The sequence below is a fragment of the Papio anubis genome, chromosome 1 (assembly GCF_008728515.1).
Source record: "Papio anubis isolate 15944 chromosome 1, Panubis1.0, whole genome shotgun sequence".
Classification (NCBI taxonomy): domain Eukaryota; kingdom Metazoa; phylum Chordata; class Mammalia; order Primates; family Cercopithecidae; genus Papio; species Papio anubis.
The window spans coordinates 113,350,601-113,369,334 of record NC_044976.1 but is presented as its reverse complement, the minus strand read 5'-3'; the positions used below and the strand labels follow the sequence as shown (position 1 = coordinate 113,369,334).

Sequence of the window (18,734 nt, the reverse complement as noted above, 5' to 3'; positions counted from 1 at the left end):
TAGATGTCTCCAGTATTCTGACACCATGTGTTCCTTCAGCTTTTGATCACATTACTCTTCATAACTCTGTAGTCATCCCACATTCACATTCTATATCACAGAAACCTCCTGGCCCTCTGTTAGGAGAGACTGCTCAAGGCGAGTTTTTTGGCATTTCATATCCCTGTTCTCCATTTTACCTCCACTCTGCTCTTTCACGTGAAAACCATCCTTCGACTGAACCCAGAAGTCCCACTCATTGAACTTTTCTTCTAAAACCGCTTAAGCTCTCTAACGCCTGTGTAGGTATGGGTATGGATTAAATAATTCTCAAAATGAACATAAGATATTGTGAAACATAATATTTTTGTTAGCTTTATTTCAGGCAAGCACATTTAACCAAATTGCAAATTGTATCACTATTAGACAGAAAATCCTACCAGATAAGACTTCTGAGGTTTGGTACAGTAGTTTGTCTTGATGGCCTCATGTATACAGTCGCTATAGTCAGTATTGCACTTGCCACACTTACAGCTTAAAGCAACAGGATAGGAAAAATAGGGAGCAACATGGAGTGGGCATCCTGGTATTTCTACAGTCCTGTAGATGAAGTCTCTATATGTGCAAACATCCTGGGACAGAGCATATTTGGGAAGAAACAGTTTGCCATTGATATCCTGAGGAAAGAACAGAAAACAGAACATAATGTGACAGGACTTTAGGAAACATATAGAAATAGAAACATAAAAATAAATTCACTTATATTCCTTCATCACAAATACAACTGGGAAAGAATTCTTTAGCCCCATTCTCCAATACCAACTTAACCACGCTGAATTCTACAGAGATAAAAGTGACACCCTCCTCTCTTTTATCATTGATCATGGGAACAAGATAAGGTTTAAGTAAATCTGGGACATAAAACTGTTATAAAATTATCTGCATCCATTGTGCTGAGTAGATTCACGTAATATTGTAACCTGTGTACTCTGCTTCTAAGGAGTCAATAACCGTTAGATTTGGGAAACGAGGCTGTGATTTATTTCATTTCCTTTCTATATAGGAACGGACTTCTTAAAGGCTTATATAATTTACAGCCAAAAGAAGTAACATGAACTACATACCCGTGTCATACAATATCCAGCACAGATGGTGGTGTTGATGGTTAGGCAATAAGCACACTCTCTCCTTTCGATGTGCATTGTATACTCAGTTGGAATACAAAAAGACATCGCTTGTCCACATGCAAGGCCAAAAAGCATGGACATCAGAAAGACAGCCGTCATGCTAAATCAAAGACAAAATTAAAGAACCTATTGGTTAAAATCAGAAAGGACAAATAAGCCAAGAAAAAGTATAACCAAACCTCAATACCATCCCAATGCATATAATCATGCTTATAATTCTACCATTTGGTCAAGGAAGACGCCAGAAAGATAAAGTCCAAAAAAGGTCAGCTAAAATTACTACTGGCGTTAAGGGGCTAACTCAGAAATCTAGGAACCCCCTGATCCCACTTCCAAACCCTTAGGATATCCCTTTAAGGTTGAAATATGTACAGTTGGAACAAATAAAAGATTATTTTACACAGAAAGAGGTATGTAATTTGTTCTCAAAAAGATTAACAGGCAAAAAAGAAAAAAAAAGATCGACACAATTAGAAGAATACAATCAAGGATGACAGCTCCATTATGGGTTAGCCAGGAATATTAAATAATTTTTGGATGCATGGAAGAAAATAGAGGATCCACAGTGCCTCAGGCAGAAACAGAACATGCATCTCAATAGAGCTTGCGTGATGAAGAACTTGTTCAATATCAATTGGATGTCATTATCAATATGTATTGATCGGATATAGTTATATATATGATATATTGGATATATCATATCAATATGACATTGATATGATATTGATATCATTATACCTCTGGATAATGTTATGACATAATTATTTTAGTTCTACTACTGAGGAAGGGTAATTAAATTTCAGACTTTTGGATGTAAGTTGATCACCTTGAAGATTTAAGAAGTTTTTTTTAATCTTACAAATATTGTACAGCTAGCTAGATGTGTCTGGATTTTTTTCATTCTCAAGTATCATTGTCAGTAGAGAAAATATATACCTTAATGGAGTATTATTGTTGTCTATGAACATAAACTTGTTTGCTTGTTCTATTAAATAAATTATAATTTACAAAATATTTTGTTCAATAATCAGAAGTACCAAGATTTCCCCAAATCTGTCAGTTATACCTAAACAGCATCTTTAAGCTATATACACTAAAACCTACGTTAACTGAAACCTCATAGGTTCAGCCTCAGTTAACCAGGATTTTTTTTTCAATCAACTTATAAGAAACCATGAAAACCACATTACACAGGTTACCAGGGATTTATTTTAAATGCCAGATTCCAGAGATTAGTGGTCATTTCAATCAACCTTCTATTCCTAGAATGAGAATTGCAGATACATTAGATAAACATATATTGGGCGTCTGAACCAGGCACTGACAGACACAAATGGAAAAGATACGGTCCTTTACCTAAAGGGGTGACTGTCCAGTGGAGGAGCTAATATGAACACAAATAATAAAAATACAGATTGTTCTAGTGCTCTGAAAGAGTCCAGATTATGACTTTAAGACCTACAATTATCAAAGATTTATGTTTACTATATTTCTTATTACAAAAGAAAGTAACCCATTTTAGGAAGACTTAACTTTTAAAGGTTAAAATAACAGGGCTTTTTCTCACAAATTCTTTTAAATGAAATGTTGCATATTCAAACATTCTATGGAGGGTTTTTTTTTTGGTATTTGAGTTAAGGAGCAAAAAGCATACAAATTCCTTACTCATGGAACCTGGCTTCCTCAAGCGCTTCTCAAATGTCAGCTCCCTCTATGGTCCAGAGTTGGTCCCAGTATTTTAGAGATACAGACCTTGAGGATCCTCTGTAGGAGCTTAACATTACTAACTACTAAATTATGTAAAATGCTTACCCATCATGGTCATTATCGTTCTGGCTTGTTTAGACAGCCAGCTACTGAGTTTTTTCTATAGGAAACAATTAACTTCACATATTTTACCTTTTAGCTCTATGATTCTGTATAAAATCGATGTGGTGACCTGGTGATGAAAATATTGGTCTAAAAATTAAGAAACAGAATTCTTCCATAAATCTATGAGAACTTGACTAAAATGTATAATCTGTTTGGGTGTTATTTCCCCATCTGCAAAACAGAAAGTGACAAGTACACCCGACCCTTTTTAAAATGTAGGATGAAAATTTGTTTTGGTTTTCCTGTTATTGTCATACTTTCTATGGATACTCTATATTTTTTTAAGTTTCTCCTATAAACGTAGAACTCTAAAGTAACAAAAGTAGAAAATGAAAGTGCTGAATTACCAGCCACAGTAGCTGTACAACTTTGTGGGCATAAAGAAAGCAAGAACTGTACCTTTTCCTTTACTTCTTTATTGCAAATAGTAAAACTTCACCCACAGAATCTTTCTGGGCCTCAACTTTCTCATCTATAAAAGGAAGGCTTAGAACCAGAAGATGATCATGAAAATCTTCGCAGCACAAATAGTCTGTAATTCTATATAATAAATTAGTGTCAGATCTGATTGATTGATTAAGAGTTAGTGATCTAAATTCTACTTCAGGATTTAATTGCAGTTGTGTGCAACTGAGTAATTTAATGTCTTTGTGCCTTCATTTTTCCATATGTCCCTTCCTAAAGTCATAAAAAGAATAAAACAATACACGTGAAACACTTGGCACTCTATATAAGAAAGATCGTATAGCTATATAACACTGTACAAATCAGCGTTAGTTAATCCCTTCCTCTGTGATACGCCACAATTTCTTCTTCATCGTCATCTGGGTTCTCATCTTTGCCACTTAATCATCTGAAATCATCATAAATAATTTGTTGGGTACCTAAACATAGAAGGCATGGTTTCAGGCAGGGCCTAAATAATGAGATGCCTTCTTCAGATGCATGACCATATATGTGCCTACTTTCAACATATTTTCTTATTTCAAGATATGTTCTTTCCTTTGCCCCTTTCCTCTCTTTTTTCCTCCTATTTTTGCTCCCAATGCTTCATTCTTAATAAACACTTTCCTCTCTGCTCTGCCAATTTCCTTCATTAATTTTTACACTCCAAATCCCTTACTATGAAAAGAACTAATTGCCCATCCTATGAATAATCCTGGAACTTCATTAAAGCAGCATATTTTTCTAGAAAGCAAAATGTGCTATACAGCAGGTGTGTGTGTGTTGAACACTATCAAAGGTGGTTTAACTGTTAAATAACTAAAAAGAACTTATAATACAGAGCACATTACCCCTGCAGGTACTCAAAAATGAATTTGCTCTAACATTTCCAGAAGCATATTTTCATAAAAGATGACCATTAGTACAGGAATTGAGAGGATTTAATACACAGATCATTAAATTGACAACAATATTTAAATCAAAATGAAAACAGAAGAAAGCCATGAATATCAAATATCCTTCATTAGGGAACTAACCAGTTGCTTCTCTTTCTTTAAGTCAATGAATTTTTTCCTTATTCTTATGTATGTAGTTCACTCACCTTCATCTACTGCTAAACAATTTGGAGCAATAATTTAAAATATTAGAGCCTATTGAAGCAAATTATCTTTTAGCATTTTCCACTTTCTAAAAAATGGTAAAATGGTGAAAATGAAAAAAAATAGCTTAAGAACATTTCATTTCACAGAGCCTTCTTACTATAGACACCTACCTTACTTTGCATTGGTGAGCAGATGCTGTGATGACCCAAACTAAAAGCTCTTGGTTCATTTTATACCCTTCAGGATAATCCCCTCTGATCTTCCTGTTTATATAATTGCATTTGATTTACTGCTTTTTTATCTGAAAAGCATCTATTGAAAATTCATACTGAACTCCAAATAAAATGTATTTAGACAAACAAGCTCACCATATCTTTCCCTGGAAGCTGACATTATTGAAGCATGCATTTTCCTCTCTCCTGTTTCAAAATAAATTACCTTTTAAATTTATTCTTTATTAATATTTATTTATTAATATTAATAAAAGATAGATACAGAATGGGAAAAGCCAAATTCAAAAAACACTCTAACATCATCTAAGTAAGTCTTGGGAATAAAAATTTATTTGGGGCTTGAGTGCTTCAAGTTTTACCTAAATGTTCATGTAAAGATATATAAAATTATTCCTCATCTAAAAATTTTGTTTAGAACAAAATGTGTAGTTCAAAATATTTTGGGGGAGATTTTAAGATATTAAGTAAAATTTACACGTGCGAAAGAATGACTGTCTGAGGAACATGGCCACATCTGACAGGATGTCAAGCTGACCTGAGATAAAATTTTGGCCCTGCCATTTGCTTGCTATATGACATTGGCATGCTTAACCGCTTTAGTTTCTATGAAAAGGTAATATCACTTCTCTAACAATTTTTGGTGTTGAGCATTTTTTCATATGCTTATTGGCCATGTATATATCTTCTTTTGAAAAGTGTCTGTTTATGTCTTTTGCCCACTTTTTAACAGGGTTCTTCAGTTTTTGCTTATAAATTTGTTTAAGCTTCTTATGGATTCTGGGTATTAGACCTTTGTCAGATGCATAGTTTGCAAATATTTTCTCCCATTCTATAGGTTGTGTGTTTATTCTGTTGATAGTTTCTTTTGCTGTTATACCAGGTAACAAAAGTACAGGATCCTAGAGAGATGGGAAGCAGACAGGGAGAAACAGACTGGAGAAAGTTTCTGGGCCATAATGCAGAAGCTCTTTAGTTAAAGCTCTTTAGTTTAAAAAAAAGGTCAATTTTTGTTTTTGTTGAAGTTGCATTTGTCATCTTTGTCATGAAATCTTTGCCTGGTCCTACATCTGGAATGATATTTCCGAGGTTATCCTCCAGAGTTTTTAGTTTTAGGTTTTACATTTAAGGCTTTAATCCATGTTGAGTTGATTTTTCTATACAGTGTAGGGAAGGGATCCAGTTTCAATCTTCTGCATATGGCTAGCCAGTTATCTCAGCACCATTTGTTGAATAGGGAATCCTTTCCCCATTGCTTGTTTTTGTCAGTTTAATTGAGCAAAGAACGATTGTTGAATCAGGCAGCCCTCAGAATCAGAAGAGATTCACAGAACTCTGCTCCTCAATGTGGGCAGACAGCATTTATGAACAGAAAGTAGAAATGAGGTACTGAAACAGCTTGATTTCATTATAGATCAGCACTTGCCTTACTTGGACAAAGTCTGATCAGCTGGCTGCCTATAATTGATTGAAGCTCAGCTGCTGTGATGAGCTGAAACTCAGCTGTTTGTTACCAAAGTATACTCCTAAGTTAGGCTTTCAGTTAGTTTACATACTAAGTTAGGTTGCAGTTCATTATGTAGGAACTCACAACACAGAGGTATCCTCAGGCCATATTTCCTTTAACAGATATATACCGAGAAATGGCCATGCCAGGGGCTCCAAAGTCTTGGGAATGTGAGCTACTATGTAATAAGATAATTTTGAAAACAGGGAAACTGGAAATGAGGGTGCCAATCTAATTTCAGACAAGATGCTAACACAAGAGTATGATAAATGGAAGAATATTAGATATGTGTTTCTAATGGAATGAGTGCCTCCTTTGTATATAAAGCATTGATTCAGGAGCTCATTTTCTAGTGGATTTATATACCTATCCCTGGGAGATATATATATGTATGTGTGTGTGTACATATGTAATGGGCAACTATAAAAACACTTGGCCTGTTACTAGAAGAACTATAATAAATATCATGCATTTGGGTAGTGATTTTCTTGCTAAAGAGGCCTTAATGTATATGATCTCATACTGTTAAAAGAATCCAGGCATGTTGAATTTGTGCTTCTGATCCAGGTTTACTTTCTCACCCAAAATAATTATAAAACAGTACAAAATATATAAAATAATGTCTCTATACATATTGGACATCAGGAAACAAAAGTACGTGATCTGAGAGACATAGGAAACAAACAGGAAGAAACTGCCTGGAGAAAGTTTCTGAGCCATAGGGCAGGAAAGGTTACCAAGGCAGAGGCCAGAAGCATCACCAAATTGAAGAGATAGACCTGGGAGTCCATGGATCCCCAAGGCAGACAGAGTTCACAAGAAAGACATTATCAAAAACGAAAACCACAAACTAATAACCCTCATGAAATGAACATAGATACAAAAATTATTCACAAAATTTAGCAAAACAAAATAAGCAATACATAAAAAGAATAATACGTCATGGTCAAAGTGGAATTTATTTCAGGAATGCAAGTTTAGTTTGCATTCAATTAAGAAAATTCACCATACTAACAGACTAAAAAATAAAAGGCTTACAATGATCTCAATGGAAACACACACACACATACACACACACACAACCACATACACAAAAGCATTTGACAAAATCCAACATACATTCCTGAAAAAATTTTCAGGAAACTTGGAATAGAAGAAAACTTCCTAACTTAATAAAAGGCATCAGCAAAAATTTATGATTAATATCATACTTAATATTGAAAGACAAAATACTTTTCCTCTAAGATCAGGAAAAAGGCAAAAATGTCTGCTTTTGCATCTTCTATTAAACACTATACTGTATGTGCAATGTTAATGCAATAAGCCAAAGGAAAAAAGACATTCAGATGGGAAAGGAAGGAGTAAAATTTTATTCACACGTAACATGACCATCAATGTAGAAAATCTTATTGAATCGCTGATTTCAAGATTGTAAAACTATGGTAATTAAGAAAGTGGTGGTAAGACAGATCATTGGAACAAAATATGGTCCAGTAATAAACCTGCACACATGTGGTCAAATGACTTTCAAGAAAGGTGAAAATGAAATCATGTAGAGAATAAATAGTATTTTCAACAAATGGTGCTGGAACAATTCGTTATCCATATATAAAAATAAATACTTTTTTAAAATAAATAAATAACTTCAATACATAGCTTGCATTATATACAAATGTTAACATGAAATATAAAAACTAAAATTCTAAAACTTCTAGAAGAAAGCACGGAATAAAACGTCTGTTAGGCAAAACTTGAATTAGGCAAAACTTTCTTAGATATAACACCAACAGCATGATCCATTTTCAAAAACAATAAATTGGACTCTGTCAGAATTAAGAACTTCTCTCTTCAAAAGGCATTGTTAAAACAACAAAGACATATCACAAACTGAAAGAAAAGAAACTTGCAAATTATACATAAGATAAAGAACTTGTATACAGAATATATGAAGAACTTGCTATACTCAATTGTAAGAAAAAATTATCCAATTTTTTAAATAAGCAAATGTTTGAATAGACATTTCACAAAATTATATAGATGGGAACTAAACAGATGAAAAATTTTCATCATTAGTCTCAGAGATAAGCAAATTAAGACCTCAATGACATAGCACTACACACTTCTTGGGCTGCCTAAAATTTAAAAATTGGAAATACCAAGGGTTAGCAAGGATGTGGAGCAACTGAAATTTGCATACAATGTTTGATGGAAACATAAAATGGTACAAGTTTGTCAGTTCATAAGTCTCTCAAAAAGTTAAACATACACCTACAATATGACCTAACCATTCCACTCCTAAGTATTTATCTAAGAGAAATAATAGGATATATCCATCCATGAACTTGTACACAAACATTTATAGCATCTTTATTTTTAATAGTCCCAAACTGGAAACAAACTGAATGTCCCTCCACAGGTGATAAACAAATATGTCACACATATGCAATAGAATATTTGCCAGCAATAAATAGGAATAAACTACCGACATAGCAGTGACATTAATATCAATAATTATGTTATAATCTTAATATTATTAACATAGACCAAAACAGAGTACATGCCATATAATTCTGTTTATATAAAATACCAGAAAATACAAATTAATGTAAGACAGAAAGCAGATTAATGATTGCCTGGGGATGAGGAAAGACAAGGAAGGGGAAGAAAGAGGATTTCCAAGGGGCAGAGGAAACATTTAGGAAGTGAAAAATATGTTCATTATCTTGATTGTGATGATGGTTTTACAGGATACACATATGTTAAAACCTACCAAAATATATGCAGGGTTAGGGGTTGAATTATGTACCCCCAAATTTCAAATGTTGAAGTTCTAACCTGTAGTATATCAGAATGTGACCTTATTTGGAAATAAGTTCATTACAAATGAAATTAATTAATATGAAATAACACTGGAGTAAAGTAGGCCACTAGCCAATATGATTGGATATATCCCCTTACAAAAAGAGGAAATTTGGACGCAGACACATGAACAAGGAGAATGCCATGTGGAGAATGAAATTATGTTGCCTCAAACCAAGGACTACCAGAAGCTACAATAGAGGCCTGGAATACATCCTAGCTCAGCAGCTTCAGAGGGAACATGGCCCTGCAGACACCTTGATCTTGGACTTCTGGCCTCTAGAGCTGTGAGAAGATAAATCTCTGTTGTTTTAAACCACTCAGTTTATGGTACTGTGTTATGGCAGTCCTAGGAAACTAATATATGCAATTTATTGTATGTCAATTATACCTCAATAAAACTGATAAAAAAATATGGTAGGTGGAAATGATCTGTGCCTATTTGTCTAACTTCATGTCATACCCACCTCCCTCCACCTTTTATTTATTATGTCTCTTCGAACATTCCAAACTTGTTCTTGGAACAGTGCTTTTACATTTGCTATTTGTTTATTATGGAGCAACCTTTCGACAAGTCTTTGAATGGCTTTCTCCTTATCATCTCAGCTTAAAAATTACTTCTTTAGAAAACCCTTCCTTGACCACCAAGTCTAATGCAGCCTACTGCCACTGTCACTTTTTATCCTGTTATCTCATATTTTCTTCATTGCACTCAGCGTTTTCTGATACTATATTTGTTTATATACTTATTCTCTGTCTCTCCCTTTCCAACTAGACTGTAAGCAATTTAAATGGAAGCTTTATTTGTCTTGCTCATCACCATATCTTCAGAATCCAAACCAGCCTCTGCTATATATTAGGTACTCAGTAAATACTGATTACATAAATAAATGGAAACATAGATCCTATTCTGACATTTTGCATCCATGGAGAGGTTACTTAATGCTCTGATGTTCTATAGATAGTTACAGGCACAGTCAGGCTAACATCCAAGTTTCTTGACATTGTTTTCGTTGCATTAAAATTTTAACTCATTTTCAAAGAAAAGCAAACACTCACACTCTTTAGTTAGCCAAACAGAGAAGTGGCATTAAAATATGAATCAGATTTACTGACATTATCCTTTACCCCAAAGATTGGGTACTTTTCTAGCTCCTACTATTCTCTATATCCATACAATTCTAAAATCCTGGTCAATATAGACACTTTTAAAAAAATCGGTTTAGTCATCTTAAGTCTGAGTTATCAGTAAGAATCATATTAAAATGGCCTGCAACATGAAACAAAACCTGTTTGTTTACTTAATTCCTTTCAATGCTTTTTTCCTTAATACAGATAATTGGTAGCAAATAGAGTTCACCCTATTTGCATATTGATCATTTTATTATTTTAAAGCTCTCAAGTGAGAAGACAAAATTGATTTAATATGTATAAAAATTATGTCAATTTGCTTCTCTCTTTTGGTAACAGATTAAAGCCCCTTGTACAGCAGATTTACATGAATGTATGCAAGTTCTTTTCTATTTCAAAACATTTTTTTAAATTAAGGTCATCTATAAATGTTAATAGAAATTGCTAATGTCTTCTGTAATAAAATTTGTAGTGTTAAAAAGTCAGATTGGTATCTAATTTTCCTTACCCATATGTCAAAACTAGTTTCTCTGTCCCTTAGTATAATATCTTTCTTTCTACTTATGTTACTTTATATAACCCCTGGTAATTAGATATTATTTCTCTGGCTGAATAATGTGAGCAGTATTAACCGTACTCACAATAATAGGTGTAGCCACTTCTCAGCAACTAATGAACAATATGCTGTTAATCTCACCCAAAAATTTTTAACTTTTCTTATCTTTTTTAGCACACTTTTTGTTTCTAAAGAAGTTCACAGTATTATTATATGCAAAAATCAATCAAAAATTTAGTTAGCAAATTAATCAGTGGTAGTCACAGAATAATAAATCCATAATGTAGTTAACGTGTCTCATTACATATGTATGAGTTTTCCTAGTGTTTAAAATTATCTTCTATTGGGAACAATGGCTATTCATGGACTCATTAATTCATTTGTTCAACAAATCTATGATATTTCCACCTCATTCCAGACACTGCCCTCAAGAAATCCCTTCTTACCAGTCATCTTCTTCACACAGCTATAAAATAGCAGTCCAGTTGAGCCCCAGACCCATGTATCCAACTCCCTATCTTGTAGGAGTTGTCTTCATCTCCAATTAGATGTTCCACAGGAACTCCAAACTCAGTGAGCACCCTGAATCCCAGGGACTGAGTTACATGCCTCATTCTTATACCAGCATATCGCCCCCTGGGCTTACTCCCAAAATAAGGCAGGAGAACAAGACTAAGCCAGCTATTCTAGCCCAAAACATGAACCAGGTTTGGTGAACCTCCCCATAGGTAAAGTAAGTAAAAGAATAAGGAGAAGACCAAAATGTGTTTAGGTAAAGACATTTTGATTTCAAGGAAGTCAGGAGTAGGGAAAAGCTCTTCCCTGCCTGGCACAAGAGGAGGCCTCCCAGTTTCTACTCCAGCACTACCAACAACTGTTCTCATTTGTCAGTGCCCAGACTATTCAGCTTCTCCCCAAAGCCCCACATATTTCTGCTCTCACCCATCAAGGATAAACTGGTATAAGAATTTCTCTTCTACTAAAAACAGTTCGAAAACAGGGCAAAATATATGAAACAATTATTCATAGACTTTTGATAATAGGAACCACAAGGCTGATACTGAAAGAAAGGAAACCAATAAGTTAACCCCTATGATTGTCCTAGATACCTGAAGGCAGTTTCTAGGCTACAGCACAGAGAGGGGCAACCAAACAGAGATGATATTCTTGAGGAATTGTGAAGACACATATAGAAGTTCAGGGAGGCTGAAATGCCTAGAATTTTTAGGACAGAGAAATGAAGAGGAGGGAGCTGCTTAGAAAGAAAATCTGGAGATCTGAAAGGGGTTTTCACTGAGTCTTTGACTGATGACCTATTTGTATATGATCGGGTTGAAACTATGAAGCCAAGGAAAGATCACTGAAAATCAGGAGGCTGAACAATTCCTAGAGCTTACTTATATCTAAAAATAGTTTGTGCTTCCATAAGCCAGAGTGGAGAGGTACTATAATATATAATTAGGTAGAGTCCTCAGAAAAGTCATGCTTTAAAAGTGAGGATAAATTAACTCTAGAGTTAAGGCTGCTCTGAACCTTCCTGAACAAAGATAAAAAGCAACTTTCAAAAGGATTGAGCGAATCAAGTAACATGAATGTCTGCCAGAACGAAGTTCAGTATTCCTTTAAAAAATACAACAAAATATAACTCATTTATTAAAATGTAAAATTAACAATGTCTAGCATCCAATAAGAAATAACTAGGCATGCAAAGAAGTGAAAAATGTGACCCATACCAGAAGGAAAATCAATAAATAGAAACAGGCTCAAAATGGCAGAAATAATGAAATTCAGGGACAAGAACCTTAAGAGAGTTTTTACAAACGTTTTTAATAAGCTTAAGAATCTAAATGAAAACATGAACATGAGGAAAAGAGAAATAAAAAGTATAATAAAAGACCCAAATGGAACTTCTAGAGATGAAAAATACAGTATCCAAAATGAAAAAAAAAGTCACTGAATGAACTGAAAAACAGACTGGATAGTTCAGAAGAAAATATCAGTACACTTAAAGACAGAACAATAGAAACCATGGTAGCCAACTTCCAAGATGGTATCAATGATCTTCAATTCCTAGTACTTCTGTCATTGTGTAATACCCACCCATTGTGTAATACCTGGATTTGATATGTCTGTGTGATCTTCAGACTGGAGCAAAATTGAAGTTACGCCCTAAAGGTGTCATAAAAGACATTTCCTCTTTCATCTTGCTCAGTTGAATCACTTGCTATGAGGGAAGTCAGCTATCAGGTCACAAAAACACTCAAATGACAGCAACTATGGAGCAGTCCAAATGGCAAAGGACAGAGACCTCCTGCCAACAATCAGAACCAACTTGTCAACAATGTAAGTGAGCCATCTTGGAAGTAGATCTTCAGCCCTTATTAAGTCTTCAAATAACTGCAATCCTGAGACAATATCTTGACTGCAACTTGATGAGGGACACTCCAAGCCATAACCATTAGCTAAGTCACACCCAAATTCATGATCCACAGAAATCATTTGATGTATATTTATCACTGGTTTAACCTATTAAGTTTTAGAATAATTTTTTGAGCAGCAACAAATACCTAATTCAGAGACTACTTAAAATGAATAGCACAGGGAAAAAAGTTTTTTAAAAAGCCTTAGTGGAATAATATCAAGCAGAATAAAATACATGTAATTGGAGTCCAGAATAAAAGGTGAGAATTAAAGTGGGGACAAAAAAATATTTGAAAAAATGTGGCTAAAATATTTCCAAATTTTATGACTATAAAGCCACAAATCCTAGAAGTTCAATAAAACCCAAGTAAAATAAACATTTAAAAAACTATTCTGCTTTTCTCTTCCATGATGGAAGATTAGATGCTTTTCTAGCATCCTTCACCTACTTGAAAGAAGCAAAACAGTGTCTTGAGATTCACACTGTGATCTTTTATTCAAGAAGGAACCTGAGAATTCGACAGAAAAGCAAAGGACACTTCAGATCTCAGGAAAAAAAAGGTAGGCAGGCAGTCTGCACAGCAACATCTGGCTGAGAAATGAGAGTGAAGCCCCAGTACATGAGAAGCCGAGATGGTGTCTTTCTATGAGTTAGTCCATTCTCTCATTGCTGTAAAAAAGATGTGGGACTGGGTGATTTATAAAGAAAAGAGATTTAATTGGTTCATGGTTCTGCAGGCTATACAGGAAGTATAGCAGGTTCTGCTTCAGGGGAGGCCTCAGGAAGCTTCCAATCATGGCAGAAATCAAAAGGTGAGCAAAGTGTCTCACATGGCACGAGCAGGAGCAAGACAGAGTAAGAGGGGAGATGCTGCACGCTTTTAAACAACTAGATCTTATGAGAACTCACTCACTATCACAAGAACAGTGCTGAAAGGAAAACGCTAAACCATTCATGAGAAATACACTCCCATGATCCAACCACATCCCCCCAGGCCCCACCTCCAACACTGGGGACTAGAATTCGACATGAGACTTGGTGGGGCACACGGACCCAAAGCATATCAGTCTACATTCTACCTTTCCACTGGGGAACTGTACCAAAAGCACCTTGTCCCTCCCAAGCCCTGGAGCTAACTGGGGGAAAGGCTTGGATACTGTGAGAAGAAAAGACACTGAGAAATGTCCTAGGCATTTTCTCAAATCTGGGACCCAGTTGGAGGATAGTATTCTCAATCCTGGCTCATCCCAAACTTGGTGGGATAGGGCTACTTAGCAACAGTGCCTGCCATGACCATTAGAGAGTCTTGGACTGGAGATTGGAGTCCTGGGTCTGGAGTGAGGGAGGAGCTCCCATAGCCAGAACTGAGGAGCAAGTTTGGAGTGTGCTGCAATTATGGACACTGGAACTGGGCTCTGCCTCTTCATGGGATCAGAGAAGGAGGAAATTTTCTGGAGAGCTGTGGTTTTGCACAGGTGGTGAAATTTTCAGACATGAACAGCTTTGCAATCTAAAGGCAATCTGCATGCAACTTTACTGAGTGCCCAACCTTGCTCTCTTGGTCAAAACGAGGGATTGAGCACAGCTGGATCTGAGGAGTGAGAGATAAGTGAGTACCACACCCACTCACCTAGTCTGGGAGCTAGTGCCACCCCTCCCTTCCCATGCAAGGAACTTCGTGCAGTGGCTGTTTTTCACTCCTTACCTGGGAACATCTCCAGGCATTTGGCAACTGCCCCCTGGGCTCATCAGAGCAGACACTTGCACCCACAATTAGGAAGCCTGAGGGCAGGCTAGGCTAGTCCAGCTCCAACAGCTTCACCCCCACAACTCCCACTGAGGCTGAGCCTAGAATCCCAACCACTGAGCATCCCACAGCCCAGTCCAATGCCTGGGACACTGGAAAACTTCTCCTGGTAAACAAAGATCAAGATAAACCCAATTGCTGCCACCATAGCCGTCTCTTACCTGCAAGTGCCACCTACTGGCCTGGGGGTCAAGTAGCACAACCAAATACAAAATCTGCTGACACAACTGCACAGCAATTGAGAATGAGAGAAGCTTCTGTGGCCCCCACGCCTCCAGCTTCTCAGGAGACCATAAGCCTGTGGTCTCAACTGGTACACAACTACTACAGCTGGCATTTGAGAAACCTACCACACTAAGGTTATCTGTAACCAGTCTTTGCCACTGAACACACTCAGAAGCAAAGCAAAATGGCCCTACTCAACATACCTTATAGTCACAGCTTCAAGGAAAAATTAAAAAGTTCCATCTGTGGCTGGGGAATTCTTGTGGAGGTCAGAGTGGAAGCAGGTGTGGGAAGCTCCAGCACAAGGAAACATGACTGCCAAAGTGTTTGAGCTCATTAGCAAGTTTGGCCCACCGTTAGCTGTTGCAGTAGATGTGGCGAACTCTGCCTTATATAATGTGGATGCTGGGTGCAGAGTTATTGTCTTTGACCAATTCCATGGAGTACAGAACATTGTGGTAGGGAAAGGAATCACTTTTTCATCCCATGAGTGTAGAAACCAATTACCTTTGACTGCCATCTCAACTATGTAATGTGCCAGTCATCACAGGTAGCAAAGATTTACAGAATGTCAACATCACACTCCACATCTTCTTCTGACCTTTTGCTAGCCACCTTCCTCACATCTATACCAGCACTGGAAAGGACTATGATGAGCATGTGCTGCCATCCATCACTATAGAGATCCTCAAGTCAGTGTTGGCTCACTTTGATGCTGGAGAACGAATCACACAGAGACAACTGGTCTCCAGGCAGGTGAGCAATGACCTTAAGGAGTGAGCAGCCACCTTTGGGCTCATCCTGGACAACATGTCATTGGCATATCAGAGCTTCCGGAAGGAGTTCACACAAGTGGTGAAAGCCAAACAGGTGACTCAGCAGAAAGCAGAGAGGGCCAGATTTGTGGTGGAAAAAGGCTGAGCAGCAGAAAAAGGCAGCCATCATCTCTGCTGAGGGCAACTCCAAAGCAGCCAAGCTGACTGCCAACTCACTGACCACCACAGGGGATGGTTTGATTGAGCTGCACAAGCTGTAAGCCACAGAGGACATCATGTACCAGCTCTCATGCCCTTGGAACATCACTTACCTGCCAGCAGGCAGTCTGTGCTCCTCTAGCTGCCCCAGTGAGGGTCCACCCTGCCTGCACCTCCATGGGCCAACTGAGTCACAGTCCTGATGATTCTTAACACCGCCTTCTGCTGCCCTGACCCCAGAAATCACAGTGAAATTTCAAGACTGGCTTAAAGTGAAGGAAATAAAAGTAAAATCACTTCGGATCTTTAAAAAAAAAAAAAAAAAAAAGTCCTATCCAAATAAAAGTAAATGCAAAAATAAGATATAAGAAATGATTGTTTCTTCAGATGAGAAGAAACAGCATAACAATATTAAAAGTATGAAAAAGTAGGGTGTTATCACACATCCCCCAAAAATCACACTAACTCTCTAGTAATGGATTCTAACCAAAATGAAATATTTGAAATGTCAGATAAAGAATCAAAATATTGATTTTAAATAACTTCAGTAAGATTCAGAAGACATCTGAAAACGAATACAAGAAAAATCAGTTCAGGATATGAATGAGAAATTTACCAAGGAGATAAATATCTTAAAAATAGAACTTCTGGAATTGAAAAATATTGAAGGAATAACAAAATACAGTTGAAACCTCCAACAGTAGACTAGAATACACAGAAGAGACAACATCAATACTTGAAGACAGATTTTTTTAATTAACCCAGTCAAGCAAAAATAAAGAAGCAAGAATAAAAAAAGAATAAACAAAGTCTTCAAGAAGTATGGGACTAGGTAAAGTCTCCCAACATACAAATCACTGGTATTCCAATGGAATACCAATATATAGATTCATGGTATACAATGGAGTCCATGGGAATACCAATGATTTGTATGGGAGAATAAAAAGCAAAAAGTTTTAACAACTGATTAAGGGAAATAATTCATAAAAAGTTCCCTAGTCTTGCAAGAGAATTAGACATTTAGATACAGGAGGCCCAGTAAACACCAGGAAGATACACTGCAAGAAGGACTTCATCATGACGTGTTGTCATCAGACAGTTTAAAGTAAACATGAAAAAAAAAATCCTAAAATCAGCAAGAGAAAAGCATCCAGTCACCTATAAAGAAAACCTTGTCAGACTAACAGTGGAAATTTCAGCAGAAACTTTACAAGCCAGAAGAGATTTCATTTTCAAAGTGCTTTAAAAAAACCTACCAATCATGAATTCTGTGTCCTGCCAGAATAAGTTCCATAAATGAAAAGGAAATAAATTCTTTCCAAGACAAGCAAATGCTAAGGGAATTTGTCAGTACTTGGCCAGCCCTATAGGAAATGTCCAAAGGAGTTATAAACATGGAAAACAAAAGGTTGTTATTCACCATCATAAAAATTCATGAAGTATAAAACTCACAGGTCTTATAAAACAATCACATAAAGGAGAAAGAGAAATAAATAAATGGCAGCATGATAGAACTCCACCAAACCACAGATGGAGGTGGTGGGGGAAAGAAACAAAGAATCTACAAAGCAACTAGATAACAATTAATATTATGACAATAATGAAAAATCACATATCAATGTTAACATTAAATATAAATGGATTAAATGAATCACTTAAAAGATATAGATTAACAGAAGGAATAAAAAAACATGAACCAACTATATGCTACTTACAAGAAACCCACCTTCTGGAAAAGACACTTATAGATTGATGGTAAAGGGGTGGAAAAACATATTCCATGCAAACGGAAACCAAAAGCAAGAAGGAGTAGATATACTTACATCAGATAAAACAGACATTAAGCCAACAACAATTTAAAAAAAAAAAGACAGAAGTCATAATATGCTAAAGGGATCAATTCAACGAGAGGATATAATGATCACAATACACATGCATCCGACATTAGAGCCCTAAGATTCATAAAACAAATAATGCTAGACCTAAATAAAGCCATAGACTGCAATACAATAATACCAGGGGATGTCACTACCCCACTTATAGCACTAGACCGATCACTGAGACACAAAACCAACAAAGAAAAACTGGGCTTAAATTGGACTTTGGACTAAATGAACCTGAAAGACATTTATAGAACATTCTACCCCAAAATGGCAGAATAGACATTCTTCTCATCAGTTCAGGGGACATTCTCCAAGACAGGTAATATATTAAGCCGCAAAACAAGTTTTAATAAATTTTTAAAAATTGAAATTATGCCAAGTATCTTCTCAGACAACAGTGTAATAAAACTAGAAATCAATGCCAAGAACAACTCTCAAAATGATACAAATACATGGAAATTAAACACACTCCTGAATGATCTTTGGGTCAATGACAAAATTAAGATAGAAATTTAAAATTTTTTGAAACAAATGAAAATGGAAACATAACATACC

General features: G+C 36.0%; 1 protein-coding gene and 1 pseudogene across 2 annotated transcripts; one reads left to right on the top strand and one right to left on the bottom strand.

The window, feature by feature from the left end:
• Positions 1 to 341: 341 nt before the first annotated feature.
• Positions 342 to 4,856, bottom strand: TSHB (thyroid stimulating hormone subunit beta). Of its 2 annotated transcripts, none has more exons than XM_003892446.3 (3): positions 4,756 to 4,856; positions 1,104 to 1,266; positions 342 to 656 (listed from the first exon to the last, which is right to left on the bottom strand). In XM_003892446.3, the coding sequence occupies exons 1-3, from the start codon at positions 4,812 to 4,814 to the stop codon at positions 402 to 404; spliced, it is 477 nt and encodes a 158-aa protein (XP_003892495.1). In that variant the 5' UTR covers positions 4,815 to 4,856; the 3' UTR covers positions 342 to 401. The 2 variants fall into 2 exon arrangements, with proteins under 2 accessions (XP_003892495.1, XP_009214334.1); XM_009216070.2 differs by lacking the exon at positions 4,756 to 4,856 and adding an exon at positions 3,438 to 3,524 and having other exon boundaries at positions 356 to 656.
• Positions 4,857 to 5,605: 749 nt separating this feature from the next.
• Positions 5,606 to 16,624, top strand: LOC110740691 (annotated as a pseudogene).
• Positions 16,625 to 18,734: the final 2,110 nt, after the last annotated feature.